The sequence below is a fragment of the Phaseolus vulgaris genome, chromosome 9, assembly GCF_000499845.2.
Source record: "Phaseolus vulgaris cultivar G19833 chromosome 9, P. vulgaris v2.0, whole genome shotgun sequence".
Taxonomy (NCBI): domain Eukaryota; kingdom Viridiplantae; phylum Streptophyta; class Magnoliopsida; order Fabales; family Fabaceae; genus Phaseolus; species Phaseolus vulgaris.
In genome coordinates, this window is record NC_023751.2 from 17,938,831 (window position 1) to 17,957,569 (window position 18,739).

Here is an 18,739-nt window from a genome sequence, read left to right on the forward strand (position 1 = left end):
CAATTTTAAATAATTATAAAAATCTATGTTTGATTGTAGTCTGTGACACCTTGAACTTAATAGGAAATGAATCTTTAATGCTGAACATGAATTTTGATTAAATTGAAAAGGAAGAAATAATATGAAATAGTTTTATTACTTGATATGTGAATTGGTCATATGTAAATAGAATAGTAATTAAAAAAAAAGATATAAATGGATGATTATCCTTGTTTGTGGCCTGCTCTTTATATGCAAGATTATCATTTGGTTCTGGTTCGCTCTTCCTGGTCATCACGCTTGGGAAGCCGCCGGGGTGGGCCCGCAGAAAGGTTTGGTAATGGTGGGCCCCGTGTTTTAAGGAATGATAAAAAATATTTTTATTATATAATATAAAAGTAGAAATTTTAGATAATGAAAGAAGATTTTAATTGTATACTCGTTGTTAATGTAATATTTTTCTTTAATAAAATAAAAAAAAAGTTTAGATGAAAATTTGTGAAATGAATAAGAAAAATGATAGTTTGAATTTTTTTGAAGTTGTATATAATTATTAATGTAATAAATTTAAAAATAAATATATATAATTATTTTTTTTATAATTAAATAATATTAAAATATATTAAAATAATAGTATAAGAGTTGTATAAAAATTTGGTTTCTTAATGTATTATTATCCAATCAATAATGAAGGTAAGGTGGAAGGAGAAGAAAAGTAAAACTAAGATAAGTTATGGTAAAGTATGAGTATAAAAGAGAGAGGTGAGGAAGGGAAATGGAAAGAGAGAGAGAAATGAAGAAGAATAGGATGATGATGATGATATGGAGCGTAGGAGTGGTGTGGATGCTGTTGTTGGTTGGAGGAAGCTACGGAGAGCAGTGTGGAAGGCAAGCAGGAGGTGCACTCTGCCCAGGGGGCAACTGTTGCAGCCAGTTCGGGTGGTGCGGCTCCACCACCGACTACTGCGGCCCGGGTTGCCAGAGCCAGTGCGGGGGACCGTCTCCTGCTCCTACTGATCTCAGCGCCCTCATATCCAGGTCCACCTTCGACCAGATGCTCAAACATCGCAACGACGGAGCCTGCCCAGCCAAAGGCTTCTACACCTACGATGCCTTCATCGCCGCCGCCAAGGCTTACCCCAGCTTCGGAAACACCGGAGACACGGCCACTCGCAAGAGGGAGATTGCGGCCTTCTTGGGGCAAACGTCTCACGAAACAACCGGGGGATGGGCCACTGCGCCCGACGGACCATACGCATGGGGATACTGCTTCGTGAGGGAGCGGAACCCCAGCACGTACTGCTCCGCCACTCCCCAGTTCCCCTGCGCCCCTGGGCAGCAGTACTACGGCAGGGGTCCCATCCAGATATCCTGGAACTACAACTACGGTCAGTGCGGAAGGGCCATTGGGGTTGACTTGCTCAACAAACCTGATCTAGTCGCCACTGACTCTGTCATCTCCTTCAAGTCCGCCCTCTGGTTCTGGATGACCGCACAGTCCCCCAAGCCTTCCTCCCACGACGTCATCACCTCTCGATGGACCCCCTCCTCTGCCGACGTCGCCGCCCGCCGGCTTCCCGGCTACGGCACTGTGACGAACATCATCAACGGAGGCCTGGAGTGCGGGCGAGGACAGGACAGCAGGGTTCAAGACCGCATCGGATTCTTCAAGAGATACTGTGATCTGCTTGGAGTCGGTTATGGCAACAACCTTGACTGCTACTCTCAGACTCCATTTGGAAATTCACTCTTACTCTCTGACCTTGTCACCTCTCAGTGACACTGTCATCCCATCAGAATAAATAAACTCATAGATCTGTGTTTCACTTTCTGATCACAACTTTTCCAATAACACTTTTCCCACCATCTATCAATAAATTCACTACTTCTATATACCATATGCACATCAACACGCTACTCTTTTATTATTATTATTTTTTTCCATTCATCTACTTACAAATATTTTAGTTATTATATAATAAAATGATGAGTTAACTCATCTCTATAAAATAGATTTATAAAAATGTTCCGATAATAGATGATACGATAGACTCAACAAACATTTGTTAGGATAAACTTTTAAACGACTTTGATACATATTAAAAAGTTGAGTCATAAAATCAACTTATGAATTAAACGATTTTGATAAAACGGACTTTAAAATCAACTTATAAAATAAGATTTATACTCATTTATATAAAATAAAATATCATATATAAGATCTCCAAATATTTCATTTCATTTTCAATTATAAAAATTTAAGTAGATTAAGTCAAATTAATTATATCATATTAATAGTTTTACAATGTATTAATTCAAATTTATTGTATGGTATGGAAGGAGACTCTGTCCATGAAAACATGACAGCATGGATCAAATATCGTAATGAGCACGACAAGGCGAGGGAAGATTCAACCTGCACTGGTATATGTTTCTATCAACTGCAAGACTTCCAAGACCCGTAACTTTCCCACCCAAAATATTCAATCTAACTATTCTTTTTTTACTTTATCTTTAAACTCAATATATATATTAACTACTTTACACACAATTTTAACAGTGTGTTTGAATTTAATGATTTACTCTTTGTAATTAAAGATATAAGGAGAAGAGAAAGTTTAGAAATCTATGCATTGGAAAATGTAAAACACATAAATCTGTACAACAGAGTAACATTTTAATGTTTGAAAATTTGAGATGAAAGTTTAGATAATCAATAATAAGTAATATTTAATTATTTTAATAATTATATTATTAATCTTTGAACTAAGAATGGTATTGCATCGTCCACCTCACAAATTTTTATCCTTAAATTTTAATATATGTTTTTATGTAAGTTATTCTACTTTTTTAAATGTTGAAAGTTATAGTCAACTTCTTCAAGCTTTTAAAAAAAACACATGAGCAAGCTAATCGTTTGACTCTCTTAAACAATCAATTGAAAGGGTTGAATAACTAACTTGAAAACAGAGTCAAGGCACTAGAAGAAGAGTTGGAGAATTAAAAAACTGATTTTGAAAATCTAGAACACTGCATTAAAATTGAATTAATCTGTTTTACATTCTGACTGTTGCAGATTCTTTCCCCAAGCAGTTATGGGTCAAAGTGAAATTATCATGGGTCTGATTTCGTTGAGAAGGGTGTTACTTTTGTCATAAATGGAATATATTCCATAATTTCTTGAAAAATTAAGAATCTTTATGACTAGTCAAAGTATTCATGTGCCACCATGTGAAATCTGCCACTGAGTGACGTTCCACTTTGTAACCTTGGACCATGTTCTCTTTCTTGAAGACTGAAACCCACTAAATGTCAAGGATTGGAACTGTTTTATGTGAATATATAAACTCATATGCAGTTGTTTCTCTTCACAAAAACAACCCATTGCCACATCTCTTGTTGGTTTGAAAATCTGCCCAAGAATCTCATTTTGCTTTTCTATTTTTCTCTTTGTCTTCGTGGGACCCACACCCCCCTCATCAAAGAGGATCAAAACAAGGATTGTAAGAAGGGGAGGACGCATTGAGGCATGGTTCTCGGATGAAGATGAAAAGATCGAGAAATATCTTCATGAAACAAGTAGGAAGACAATAAACAATCCAAAGCTTATCTCTTTGACTTGGTTAAAGGAGCAGAAGCTAGGTGAGCTGAGAATTCTTCTCAAAGAACAGATGCTGAAGAGGTTCTTGGAGATGTCAGGAAACACATATCCTGATCTTATAAGGGTATTCTATACCAACCTTCACTTTGTTGGAAATAACCTTGTTTCTCATGTAAAAGGGGTTGATATGGAGATTACACATGAAGTATGGACTGCCATCATTGGATTAACAAAGGGAACATTGGTGTGGTGGAGGAATTTAACAAAATACAATTTTACAAGAATTGCTTGAAGAATCCTCAAGCTAAAGTGAGTATTTTTTCAGTGGGAGGTCTTAAGTTGAATGAAAGGCTAATTGTGACATGGATGCTCACACCTAGGGGGAGCAATCATTCTGTGCTTACTGAGGAGGATCTTGTCTACATGTATTGTATTATGAGCAAAGTCAAGATTAATTGGATCCACATCATCAAGGAACGCATGCAGAAATCAATGAGGTTAAGTGATTATCACTATCCATATGCTGTTTTGATTTCTAAATTCTTGAATTATTTTGAAGTGGACCTTGAGGAAGAACAAACTGAAGTTGTGAAATCATCTCTTGAAGTGAACAATGGTTCACTTAGCAAGATGGGTTTCACCAAGATTAGTGGAAAATGGGTAAGCAAAGATGGTGATCAAGGTGGTTCCTCAAGTGGTGTGCAAGCTCAACAAGAAGAGGAAGATTTTGATGTTGAAGGTGCTGGAGTTGATGCTCAAGAAGAACATGCTGCTGCTGATATAGGTGATGGAACAAGTGCTGGAAATCAAGGAGAAAAGATTATCTCAATGTCTCATTTTGAGAGGTTTATGGTTAATAGGATGGACAACTTTGCTGAAAACCAAAGGAATCTCCATGATTTTTGTGCTACAAATTTTCATAACTTTGATGACAGATTCCAAAGTATGGATACACGTTTCCAGAACCTTGATGAACAAATTTAAGTTGTTCAAAACCAACTATTTGAGCTGCAGTACAGAAAGGAAGATTGAAGCAAAGTTTTAGTTATCTTTATGCTTATCTTGCTTTAATTTTTGGACATCACTTTCCTAATTTTGTTTTTATCTCTTCTTAATTCTATTTGTGAAGAAAAATAGGGGAAGAATATGGTTTATGTGTTGTCTTAAAACTGCTATAACTCTGATTGAAGTGTGTTTTAGTTTCTGTTGCATATGCTGGATTGGTTTTGGTGCTGCAGTTTTGGTAGTTTTGGCATTGTTTGTGGCTGGTTTTTCTACTCTTGTGGTTATGCAGAAAACTAGTTAGTGTGCCATCATAACCTGCTATTAAAGATGCTTTGGGTTTGCATAGTTTCTGTTTTACAGGTGTTGTTTCAAATTCAAACAAGACTAACACAAGCAACCAGGGATTTGTCTTCATCAAATAGGGAGAGATTATTTATCAAGAGTGATCAAGAGCTTTGAAGAATCCAAATCTAAGGTGTTTGATGAAAGGATGGAGTGGTTGTTGTGTGTGGGTGGGATTTGGGTAAATTAAAGTGTAATCCACTCCATTGTTGAATCTAAAACTGATGTGAATTAAAACCTTTTTGAAAATGGATGTTTTTCTAACCAAGTGAAATAAAACCTGTTGTTTTGTCGAATCAACCAGTTGTTTTACTCTTAGAGGCTTTTGAAAAGGGTTGAAAGCTGTTTGACTTGGTTGACTTTGTTGTCAAACAAATTCAATCGGTTGTTTTGTGATTTCAACCGATTGTGTCTTTGAAAATCCTAACAGAATTCAATTTTGATTGGTGAATCTGTCTTAAATGATTTCTAATTGAATACGCTTATGCTTTAAATGTTTTTGACCAACCTTTGGAAGTATATATAGTTTGTTATACGCTCCTGGAAGGTAAGAAACAATTTTGAGAATTCAGTTTGACAAATTTGATCTCAACTTTTCAAGATTCACATCAAGCTTTGGATTTTCAAGTGAGAGTGGAATAAGATTGCAATTGTATACTTTTCAGTTGTGCTTTGATCAGGTGTAATCCTTTCTCAATCTTCAGTATTTCTGTATTTGTGTTGCTGAGAGTGTTGTGTGTTCTTGAGGTGTTCAAGATGTGGTTTGCCAAAGGTAGTGTGTTTCTTGAGGGGTTCAATGTCACTACTTTGGTGTGTGGTGTTTGTAATATGGTTTTGATTGCTTAGTGGATTGTAGCTCTTGGTGTAAGAGTGAACCAATATAAATATGTTTGTGTGATTCTCTCTTTTCCTGATCTCACATATATCTGTTTTAAGTTGTTTTTTATTAACTGCTGATAAAAACAATCGATTGAATCGCAAAAACAACTGGTTGATTTTCTGGACATCAACTAAAACAGTTTTGTACTTTGCTTTCCTTAGTTTCTTTCTCTGTGATTCTTCATTGACTTTCATTATACCTTCAAAGTTTTCGAAAATCTTTTATAAACAATTCACCTCCCCTCTTGTTTAAGGCCATATATTCTAAAAGGATTCTCCAAGGAGCAAAATAAGATATCAGAAAATTCAAAAGGCAGCTTTGGTTGTAGTGATCACAACGAGAAGGTTGATGTATTATTTTTAGAATTTTGAGTTATTGTGAATTTTTTTTTGCCAATTAAGCAGGTTTTACTAAAGGTAGAATGATGAAATGGACAATAGAGCTTTCAGAATATGAATTGGTGTTTGAAAGTAGGGATTTAATACGACCTGAAGTTCTGATACAAAACAATAACATTTTAATGTTTGAAAATTTGAGATGAAAGTTTAGATAATCCATAATAAGTAATATTTAATTATTTTAATAATATATTATTAATCTTTGAACTAAGAATGGTATTGCATCGTCCACCTCACAAATTTTTACCCTTAAATTTCAATATATATTTTTCATTTATAACCGTGTATAAAAAATTCTCCCATTTTATATTTATATGTTTTAATTATATTTTAAAATAAATTATCAAATTATTAAAAACAACTGTTCAAACATATTTAAATAACACAACACATTATAAACCATCCACATATTTTTGTAATTATCCACTATTTTTCTATATAATTGTCATTATTAATATTGTTATTTTTCTTAGAATATATAATTTCTCATTGATTTACAATAGACGACATGCAAATGAGTACTAACATTTTTTTAACACTTCAAAATAAAAGTTTTGTAAACATGATTTAACATTTAAGGTCATGCATTATCTTCCCTTTCTAAATGGATATTATAGAGGTGATGTTTAATAATTTCTTATGATTTGTTCCGGAACTTCTCGCAATGAAATTTATTATTATGGAACAGCTATATAAAACAATTTACAATTTAAAATGAATGTTCTAAAATGATTTTTTGGTAGATTACGGCAAGGTGTTTGATGGAAAGCGACATTGGAAGACTGAACAGGTTCTTGTTCAGAGCCGTTTTCCTTCTACGTGCTTTGTGGTGTTTAAATATCCCAACTCATCCTCTTTTGTTAAGAAAATAATAATGATTAAATTATACGTAATTATTGTATGCAATATTATACGATATTGTATCTAATTATATGCAATTAATTTAATAATGATAGAATCTATCTCATATGATGAATTGATACTGCTAATTAGATTGTAATTATATATACATATAAAAGAATAAAACATCTTTATTAGAGTACCGAGCACCGATCTTGGTGTGCTCTTGGTGTAGCCTCTCCATTTTTTATCCGTTTAAATAAGAAATGTCTGGCAAAGAAGACACAGTAACGAGTCCGACAAAAACCTAGGCTTCACCGCCGAGCAAATTCAACAATTGGCTAACGATAAAAGTGACACGTTTGTTAGCGCTGCAGGTCTGCTTGCCCAAAACTCGTCTATTAATTCTGCTTTTAGAAAACCATGGATTTTGGATAGTGGAGCAACCAATCATTTTGCATCTGATTCACAATTTTTCACACACACTTCATCATCATTTATTCCAAATGTTAATCTGCCCACAGGCTTAACTGCGCCCATCTCATCGAGCACAATTAAATTCAATGACAATATCACTCACAAAGATGTTCTTTGCGTTTTTTCTTTTAATTTAAATCTCATATCCGTTAGTAAGATAACCAATTCACTACATTGTTGTGTCGTTTTTACTCCACATGGTTGTGTTTTGTAGGACTTGGCTACGGGAGGATGATTGGCCCCTCTTCCAAACCAAGTCCACACATCTCAAACCTGACCCTGATTTATGACACAAGCACCTCGAACATCCTTCGTGTCTACAACTTGCATCTTCCTTACTACCTATTCTATCACTAAAAATCTCATTCTCATTCATAATAATTGTAGTATTTGTTCCAAAGCTAAACAGACAAGTTACCGTACTTGGTTATTTCTTATGAATCACAAGTCTGAAACCCAAACATCTCTTAGAATCATTCATTACTTTTGCACAAAATCAATTTCAGGCATCTATTAAAACCATTCGCGTTGACAATGGATTGGAATTTATTTCTATGCGTAATTTTTTTCTCAAAAAAGTATTGAATGTCAACGCACGTGTATGTACACTCCTCAACAAAATGTAGTAGAACACAAACATAGACACATACGAGCCCTCCTATTTCAGTCTCATTTACCATTAGAATTTTGGGAGAATGCGTTTTAACTGCCACATATATCATTAATCGCTTGCCAACACCCTTACTAAAAAATAAAGGATCGAGTCAAATACATAGCATTTTCGGTTCGGACCCTAAGTCAATGTATACAGGATCTACGGAAACCTCATTGGATGCCGCAATTCGAGTTCTAAAGTATATCATCGGGACAAGGATTGCTATTGCCATCCGAAAACAATCTAACATTGACAGCTTATTGCAACTCAGACTGGGGAGGTTGTCAGACAACTTGGAGATAAGTATCTGGGTATTTCATTTTTAGTTCTTCTATTATATCATGAAAGTCAAAAAAACAAACAAGATCATAAACGGAAGCAAAATACCACGCGATGGCCAATACTTGTTTGGAGATAGTTTGATTGCGCGACATTACATATAGTATTTCATGAACGCACAAAACACATTGAGATAGACTGCCACATTGTCGTTTTGCTGTCAAATTAATATGATTCTAGCGTAGATTTGTATTGTCTAACACTAGAGAAATGATAGTATATAATTGTGGTTAGATGACCCTAAGTCGTCTCCCAACGAATCCAATAGTAAAATTAGTATATCAGTGTTTAGAATTTATCTACAAGCAATAAAAGTTAGTAACAACAATAATAAAAAAAAGGGGCTTAAGATAGTTATGCAGAAAATATAAAAGAGATTGAAATAGAAAATAAAAAGCGGTTGATCCCAAGTTTTTCCACCATTGAATTCTTCACAGGTTCTCTAAAGATTAATCCTTTCTCAATCCTCCACCAGAGCTAAACCAGATTGAACATGCGTTGATCTGATTCAAGTGAAACTCACTAGTAAAACATGCGTTTACTAGTTTAATCAATACCCACTTTGTTCCATATTAAACTCTCAATCATGCGTTCAAGTACAAGCTCTCACAAAAACTAGTTTTTCAGAAGATTAGACAATAAAAACAACTGTTATAAAGAATTGAAAAATGAAACTTTTATTGAATAAAACCTCAAAACTCAATGAGAAATTACAAAAGAATCAACAAAAAAGGTTTAGCCTTCCATGGGGAGGCAAAACAAAAGAATTACAAAGAAGAAAAGAAACTAAGAAACAATTTCCAATTATAGACTTGATACTTGTGTCCTTTTATAGACTTTTCTGCTCCAAGGATCTTGGGAAAATATTGTAGTTTATATTTTGTTAACCGTTTCCAATTTTCCATCTTTCCAAAATTCTTGTATTTTGCAGAAGATTTGCTTCCAATTCTGTTTCTGATATATTGTAGATTTTATTTTCTCTTTTTTTTTCCTCAGAATTTGTTTCTTGTTTTGGTTCAAGAAGTAACTTGGACTTTTGCATATTTGGCCCGTTCACAAAGGTAGATGCTTCCTCCAGATAATTTACTCTAAAAACACAAAATTAACAACAATAATAGTTAAGGCCTAAATAAACCCAATTATAAGAATATTAATTAAAACAATGGAGTTATTTATTATTATAGTCCAATAATCTATGAATAAGGCTAGTGAGTGTGAATAAATATATGCGCATCAGCGACATTACATAAATGCACATTCACCTACCAACTTGGAATGAGTATTAAGGAAATAATAATTATCAAATTATACGCAATTATTGTATACAATTAATGTAATAATGATAGAATCTGATGAGTGAATCTGTCTAATTAAATTGTAATTTGGAGAGATTAGGTTTCACTACATGAAGTTATGTAAATACATAAGAATAAAACATTTTCTTTCTTTGTAAATACAATTTTCTTATATCTTTTCTTTCTGAATCGGATCCTCTTATTCAATCTTCATGACGGGGTTGTAAATGTGGTTCAGCTTCGGGAGGCCTCTTGGAGTCCGACAACATTAAGCTATTTTTTTTTTTCTGACGTAGCGTTTCACCCACAACAGTTGGCAACTTTCTCAGCGGTGAAGTTGTTAGACGTAAAATCATTCAGGTACTTTCATCAAACAGTTTTATCTTTAACAATAGTTGATTTCATCTCAGTTCATAACACAAGTTGGTCTTTCCCATCGCCATCAAAAAGCTTCAGTCTAACATCATCCAGAGCAATCAAGATAGAAAGGAGTGAATCCACCTGATCGTCGTTCACTATCAAAACTATCTTTCGTGTATATAGTGTTTTGCATTTACATCCAATCTGAGATGCGCATGCCAAAATTTACCAGTTGGATTGTGTGAACGCATACCATACCAATTTGTGTCAGGAGAATAAAGTCACACTAATAACCAACATTTTACTAGCTCTATACTATTTTGAAACTTCCATTACATGCCACTGGAATTGCCAGAATACTTTTTCTTCAGCTTCCGACCCTTTTATCCTGTGATTTGTGATGTATTTTCCAGACAGCGAAAATCGATATATTCTGTTGCTTTAGCATAAAAGGATTTGCTAAGCGTATAAGAATTCAATTCCCTTTTTCACATAGAGTAGCCATGAGTTCTGACCGAGCCTTGTCGAGGGCACTTGACATCCTTTCAACTTAATTTCTAATAATTTCTGTAACAATCATAAAACTATATATTCAATGGACTACCAGTAATGTGATGCAATCTGCTTCTTAATTGTCAGATTTGTTTGGTTTTGACGATAAAAACTTCAAGTGAGAAAAGGTTGCAAAACTTCTATATCAAAGAAACATCTTCAGGTAGCTAAAACTGAAGAGATCCCTCTCCCCCATTATCAGGGCAACATATACCCTCACTCGGAGAAACATTACCTGTACTGTTTTGAATTCCCCACCAACAATGCTTTGCTCGCAATAACGGAAGCTTTGTAGACTTCTGCTTTTGCACGTACTGCAGAATTTTCATTTCTCACTGCCCGTAACTCCTCTAAAAGGTTTTCTACCCTTGTTGTCACTTCTTCTGGCTTAGCCTTCATAAAGTGATATTAATATATTAATTATAACACGTAATTACATGCAAAATCAATATTGCCGAGAAGAACGTATGCTCAAAAGTGCTTGAAAGAAATGGTGCAATATGCTGAAAATGACCAAGCCAACAACAGCCCTGGAATTTTTTATTTTACGAAAATACTAATTAAAAAGTATACAAATAAAGGAGTTGTAGAACGTAAACATAGACACATTTTAAACACAACACGAGCTCTCATATTTCAATCCCATTTACCATTAGAATTTTGGGGGAATGCGTTTTAACCGCCACATATATCATTAATCGCTTGCCAACACCATTTCTAAAAAGTAAATCACCTTTTGAGACGATATATAATCGTCCACCTTCACTCTCTCAGTTAAAAACTCTTTTGGTTGCCTATGTTATGCAACTGTTGTTTCACCCTAAGCAAAAATCTTCATTGGTTATCCCCTCAATAAAGAAGCATACAAATTATTTGATATGGATGCAGACACTTTTTTTACAAGTCGGGATGTCATCTTCCATGAAAGTGTTTTCCCATTCTGCCAACAGTTCCAGATGCAATCCTCACCTCCATCACAAGGTATTTTGCCCATTATTGACATTGACTTACCCACTTCTGTCCAACATTCACTCGATCAATCTTCTTCTCTTACTCATCAGAATGCACCTGAACCTCCACCAAAACCAACTTTCTTCTCCTACTCGTCACAATACACCTGAACCTCCATCAAACCAACCCTCTTCTTTTACTCGTCACAATGCACCTGAACTTCCATCAAACCAACCTTCTTCTCCTACTCGTCATAACCTCTAGTAGACCAACCTTCTTCTCCCATGCCAAGAAGTCTAGCACCCATTACCAACTCATTACCAACCCTTCTCCAACCGACCTTCCTGTTCGACGATCTAGTCGCACATCAACCCTACCTTCCTGGCTTCAAGACTACGTAACGGGATCCCTAGCCAATCATTCCACCACTGCCCAAGACTGACCGAATGGAACCAGGTATCTATGCATAATTTTCTTTCTAATTCACGATTTTCTTCTACACATAGTGCATATCTTTCTAACATCACAACCACCAAAGAACCTCACACTTATGCTCAGGCTATCCTTGATCCAAATTGTCAAAAAGCAATGGACGAAGAGCTTTCTGCCTTGCAGCTAAATCAAATGTGAACCTTGACACCGTTACCCGCTGGGCAGAAACCCATCAGATGCAAATGGGTCTATAAAATAAAGTACAACTCAGATGGTAGCGTCGACAAATATAAGGCGCGCCTTGTCGCAAAGGGGTACACTCATTTTGAAGGTGTCGACTATTCTGAAACTTTCTCACCAACAACAAAAAATTAACAACTTTCTCCTCACTATTGCAGCAGCCAAAAATTGGTTTACTCACCAGATAGATGTGCAAAATGCCTTTTTACATGACACATTGCATGAAATTATTTACATGGACTTGTCACCCGAGCATCATCGACAGGGGAGAACATTGTATGTCGACTCAACAAATCACTTTATGGTCTCAAACAAGCATCTCAGACATGGTTTTCAACACATGTGATTAAATCTGTAGAATTTCAACAGTCCATTACTCTCTATTCACAAGACAGAATAACTCATCATTTATTGCCCTTTTGATTTATGTGGATGATATTCTTTTGACAAGAAATTATTTTACAGAAATTCAGTGTGTTAAAGATTGTCTATTACAACAATTTCGCACTAAAGATCTTGAAGACCTAAAATATTTTCTAAGGATTGAATTTTCACGTTCCAAGGCTGGTATTTACATGTCCCAAAGAAAATATGCGCTTGATATTTTGCAGGATACGAGACTCACAGGTGCTCGTCCAGACAAATTTCCAATGGAACAATACCTAAAACTCACACCAGACGAGGGAGAGTTATTAAATGATAAAGTCAAATACAGGCGACTCGTGGGACGACCGATATACCTCACGGTTATTCGGCCTAACATAGCATTTTCGGTTCGGACCCTAAGTCAATATACACAGGATCCACGGAAACCTCATTGGGATGCCGCAATTCGAGTCCTAAAGTACATCAAAGGATCATCAGGACAAGGATTGTTATTGCCATTCGAAAACAATCTGACATTGACAGCTTATTGCGACTCAGATTGGGGAGGTTGTCAGACAACTCAGAGATCAGTATATGGTTATTGCATTTTTCTTGGTTCTTCTATTATCTCATGGAATTAAAAAAAAAAAAGACAAACGTATCAAGATCATCAGCGGAAGCAGAATACCGCTTGATGACCAATACTTCTTTGGAGATAGTTTGGTTGCGATATCTGTTGCAGGATTTAAAGGTGCCATGTAACTTGCGAGCTCAACTTTTCTGTGACAATCAAGCCATATAACAGCAAACCCAGTATTTCATGAACACACAAAACACATTGAGATAGACTACCACATTGTACGAGAAAAATTACAAGTTGAGATAATCAGTCCTTCATAGGTACTGACACGTATCAACTCGCTGATATTTTTACGAAGACACTGGGCAAGGAACGGTTTTTGACGCTACGACACAAGTTGGGGTTCATGATCTTCACCTACCAACTTGAGGGGAGTAATAAGAAAATAATAATTATTAAATTATATGCAATTATTGTATGCAATAGTGTACGACATTGTCCATAATTATATGCAATTAATTTAATAATGATAGAATCTCATGATTAGTATCCCTACCTAATTAGATTGTAATTTACCTCACCTCATTGAGACACGATTTTATGGGGTTGAGTTAGGCTTAAAGTCCACTTCTTAATATGGTATAAGAGCCATTTCGAGCCTATCCTAGCGATTGTTTGTGTTGGGCCTATAGTGTCACCCACTATCGGGCCGCTATCGGACCACTCATAATATATAGTCTCACGCACGAGTTGGCAGTCTCAGTGTGACGGGGGTGTGTTGGAGATCCCATATTGACTAGTGATTAGTGCCTTTCATAGTATATAAGTGGGTGCAAACCTCACCTCATTGAGCCGGTTTTATAGAGTTGAGTTAGACTTAAAGTCCACTTCAGGCATCGACAAATTTCTCCTCAAGCAACTTTTCTCCTCTCTCCAGTGTCTGCACAAACCGAAGCTCTTCTCTCTTCAGCTCCTCAAAGATACGTGGCGCTTTGTTCTTCACATCAACCTCAATGTGTGTACTTAATTCCACAACCTTCTCATCAATAATTGGTAAAAACGCTCCTTCAAGGTCTCCCCTACTATCACCCTTTTCCAAAATATGTTTCCAGATATTTTTTGTCAGAATGAATTTTTTGTATTGTGGACTTTTTTTTATTCAAAATGGACTTTTTCAGAATGTATTATTTTTAATTTTGGATTTTCTTATCTAGAATGAGATTTTGATTTTTTTTCTGGTTTATTATTTTCGAAACAAAATAATCTCTTCCATATCTACTTTTTCATAATGTATTATTTTCAATTCTGGATTTTCATTTTCACAATGAACTGCATTTTTGGAAATTTAAAACTATGTTGAGTGCAAGTTAAAAAAATTGGGTGTAGGAAGAATTTGTGTTTTAATTTTTTGGATTGAACTTCAAATGTGTATCTTTTCAGTTATATAGATTTGTTATATTCTCAAAATTTATAATTTATTATTAATCTTTGTTCACCAGTTTTATTTATTCAGTAATTATTTATTTATTTTACTGGACATTCACGATTCAATCAGATAGCTATGAACTAAACGTTCATTAAGTTGTCTGTGAAACAAATGGAAGGTTATGTTATATCATAGTATCACCAAAATATAGTGAATAAATAGAATTTAGTGTATACAAAGCTTTTGCATTTCCTCGAGGTGGTAATAAGATATGCTTAAATGGAAAAATAATATGCAGGTCCTTAGCAGCGATACTGTGTTTTCTGTTCCCATGGCGGATACATACAATCTTCTTGGGGTTGACTCAAAAGACATAATTACATTGGAGAAGTATTTGCAAGACTACTTCAGTAACATATTAAAGAAATTGAAGGATCTCAAGGCCCAGTCAAAGCAAACGGATATTTACTTCTGAAACATTATTTGTAATATAAAACCAGTTAAAAGATGTAGATATTTAGAAGTCTCTTTGACATTTATATATTTTTTTTCAATTTTTTTCCGGTTGGTTGGTGTACCTAAGAAAGTTGAGGATTTACCATAAAATTCAAACATGTATTTACGTATCTTGATAAATATAAAAGACAATACTCTTTATTAATTGCCAAATTATCATATTTGCGTTGAACAGTGAAAGTAAAAAGAAAAAAAAATATAACACATTTTTGTAAACATATTATTATGAAATAATAGATAGAAATATAGTTTATATGAAAGAACAATTTATTTAAAAATAGACTTAGGTTGTTAATGCAAAGTATAAAAAAAAAATTATAACATGATTAATAAAATTTATACATTTATTTCTTTATAATGAATGCTTTGTGTCATACTTTAATATGTAAATTATAATACGATTTTTAAACTCTTATTATGTTTTGCTTTTGTGAAGACTATTGAGAAATTTTGATTATATTGTTGTAGTTTGGAAGTGTTAAATAGTTGTGGTTGTAATCGTTGGTTGATGGAAGAAATGAATTTGAAACTTAAGAACGCTATGCTTGATTGTAGTGTAATTACACCTTCAACAATTTTAAATAATTATAAAATATCTATGTTTGATTGTAGTCTAATTACACTATGACACCTTGAACTTAATAGGAAATGAATTTTAGTGCTTAACATGTATTTTGATTAAATTGAAGAAGAAAGAAATAATATGAAATAGTTTTGTTACTTTATATGTGAATTGATCATATGTAAATACAATAGTAATTAAAAAAAAGAAATAAATGAATGATTATTTTTGTTTGTGGTCTGTTTTTTAACACTTTGTTTACTTTAGAGGTCATACTGTTTTTGACGATGGATGTGTGGGTGCCACCCCGTTTAAGTGTTACATGCGAGCGAGGGGATGATGGAGAGAAAGTAAAAAGGTTGAGGAATCATCTAAAAAATAAAAGATAGAGGATAAAGTGATGAAGAGAAAGTCACGTTACACATGAAGTTATCATCCTAACCTTACAAATGAAATTATCATCCTAATCTTCATTTGATTCTTCGAGGCTTCATTTTAAAACTATCTAAATAAATTAACTTATGTAATAAAATTAATTTAAATTAATAAAATAGTAAATAAAAAAAATTATACTTAAAATTAAAATTAAATTTAATTATTTCTTTGAATTTTACATTATTATTTTTTATTTATAAATAAAACTTTAAATTATTTTAATTAACTAAAATATAAACAAAATTAATAATTATTTATCCATTTTTTTATATAAAAAAAATAAAATTTATAATTTTACTATTTACATTATAAAAAATAATTTAAAATACTCTTACAACTTTCACATCATCCACATATTTTAATAAACTAACTTTCTTCTCTAATTTATATCAATCTACACAACTACAACTTAATTTCGCTCCCCAACCCTTGAATTTTCCACTCCCAAATTCAAAATGATTATCGCTTGGTTCTGGTTCACTGTGTTTGGTCGTGGTCTTCCAGTCTTCACGCTTGGGAAGCCGCCGGGGTGGGCCCGCAGAAAGGTTTGGCAATGTTGGGACGGAAGCGGTGTTTTAATAAAATAAAAACAGTTTAGATCAAAACTTGGGAAATGAATAATGAGGGTGAGGTGGAAGGAGGAGAAAAGTAAAATTAAGAATAGTTAATGTTGAAGAAATTGATTATGATGGTAAAGTAAGAGTATAAAAGAGAGAGGGAAGGAAGGGAAACGGAAAGAGAGAAAGAGAAAGAGAAATGAAGAAGAATAGGATGATGATTATGATATGCAGTGTAGGAGTGGTGTGGATGCTGTTAGTTGGAGGAAGCTACGGAGAGCAGTGTGGAAGGCAAGCAGGAGGTGCACTCTGCCCAGGGGGCAACTGTTGCAGCCAGTTCGGGTGGTGCGGCTCCACCACTGACTACTGCGGCAAGGATTGCCAGAGCCAGTGCGGGGGACCGTCTCCTGCTCCTACTGATCTCAGCGCCCTCATATCCAGGTCCACCTTCGACCAGGTGCTCAAACATCGCAACGACGGAGCATGCCCAGCCAAAGGCTTCTACACCTACGATGCCTTCATCGCCGCCGCCAAGGCTTACCCCAGCTTCGGAAACACCGGAGACACGGCCACTCGCAAGAGGGAGATTGCGGCCTTCTTGGGGCAAACGTCTCACGAAACAACCGGGGGATGGGCCACTGCGCCCGACGGACCATACGCATGGGGATACTGCTTCGTGAGGGAGCGGAACCCCAGTGCGTACTGCTCCGCCACTCCCCAGTTCCCCTGCGCCCCTGGGCAGCAGTACTACGGCAGGGGTCCCATCCAGATATCCTGGAACTACAACTATGGTCAGTGCGGAAGGGCCATTGGGGTTGACTTGCTCAACAAACCTGATCTAGTCGCCACTGACTCTGTCATCTCCTTCAAGTCCGCCCTCTGGTTCTGGATGACCGCACAGTCCCCCAACCTTCCTCCCACGACGTCATCACCTCTCGATGGACCCCCTCCTCTGCCGACGTCGCCGCCCGCCGGCTTCCCGGCTACGGCACTGTGACGAACATCATCAACGGAGGCCTGGAGTGCGGGCGAGGACAGGACAGCAGGGTTCAAGACCGCATCGGATTCTTCAAGAGATACTGTGATCTGCTTGGAGTTGGTTATGGCAACAACCTTGACTGCTACTCTCAGACTCCATTTGGAAATTCACTCTTCCTCTCTGACCTTGTCACCTCTCAGTGACACTGCCATCCCATCAGAATAAATAAACTCATAAATCTGTGTTTCCCTTTCTGATCACAACTTTCCAATAACACTTTTCCCACCATCTATCAATAAATTCACTACTTCTATATACCATATGCACATCAACATGCTACTCTTTTATTTTTTATTATTTTTCATTCATCTGCATACAAATATTTTAGTTATTATATAATAAAATGATGAGCTAACTCATTTTCATAAAATAGATTTATGGAAAATTACGTGGGATTTTTAAAAATATTTTTATCTAATAACGGTCCGATAATAGGTGATACGATAGATTCAACAAACATTTATTAGAATCAACTTTTAAACGACTTTAATATATATTAAGAAGCGGACTTTAAACTTACCCATAAAATCAACTTATGAATTAAACGACTTTGATATATGTTAAGAAGCGGACTCTAAACTTATCTGACTCATAAAATCAACTTATGAAATGAGATTTACACTCACTTATATAAAATAAAATATCATATATAAGATCTCCAAATATGTCATTTCATTTTCAATTATAAAAATTTAAGTAGATTAAGTCAAATTAATTATATCATATTAATAGTTTTACAATGTATTAATTCAAATTTATTGTATGGTATCGAAGGAGACTCTGTCCATGAAAACATGACAGCATGGATCAAATATCGTAATGAGCACGACAAGGCGAGGGAAGATTCAACCTGCACTGGTATATGTTTCTATCAACTGCAAGACTTCCAAGACCCGTATCTTTCCCAACCAA

At 35.1% G+C, this 18,739-nt stretch overlaps 2 protein-coding genes and 1 pseudogene across 2 annotated transcripts in view; all 3 read left to right on the forward strand.

Moving 5' to 3' along the window:
* Positions 1-15,379, forward strand: part of LOC137822726 (protein HIGH CHLOROPHYLL FLUORESCENCE PHENOTYPE 244, chloroplastic) — a 40,526-nt gene extending 25,147 nt beyond the window's left edge. The window contains exon 8 of the mRNA XM_068627679.1: positions 15,017-15,379. Coding sequence (XP_068483780.1) covers positions 15,017-15,193 — 177 coding nt within the window. The 3' untranslated portion in view covers positions 15,194-15,379. The remainder of the gene's footprint in view (positions 1-15,016) is intronic.
* On the forward strand, positions 576-1,872 carry LOC137821546 (endochitinase). Its single transcript, XM_068626189.1, has one exon. The coding sequence runs from the start codon at positions 755-757 to the stop codon at positions 1,757-1,759; it is 1,005 nt and encodes a 334-aa protein (XP_068482290.1). The 5' UTR covers positions 576-754; the 3' UTR covers positions 1,760-1,872.
* A 1,465-nt stretch (positions 15,380-16,844) lies between the features above and the next one.
* On the forward strand, positions 16,845-18,082 carry LOC137822727 (endochitinase CH5B-like; annotated as a pseudogene).
* Positions 18,083-18,739: the final 657 nt, after the last annotated feature.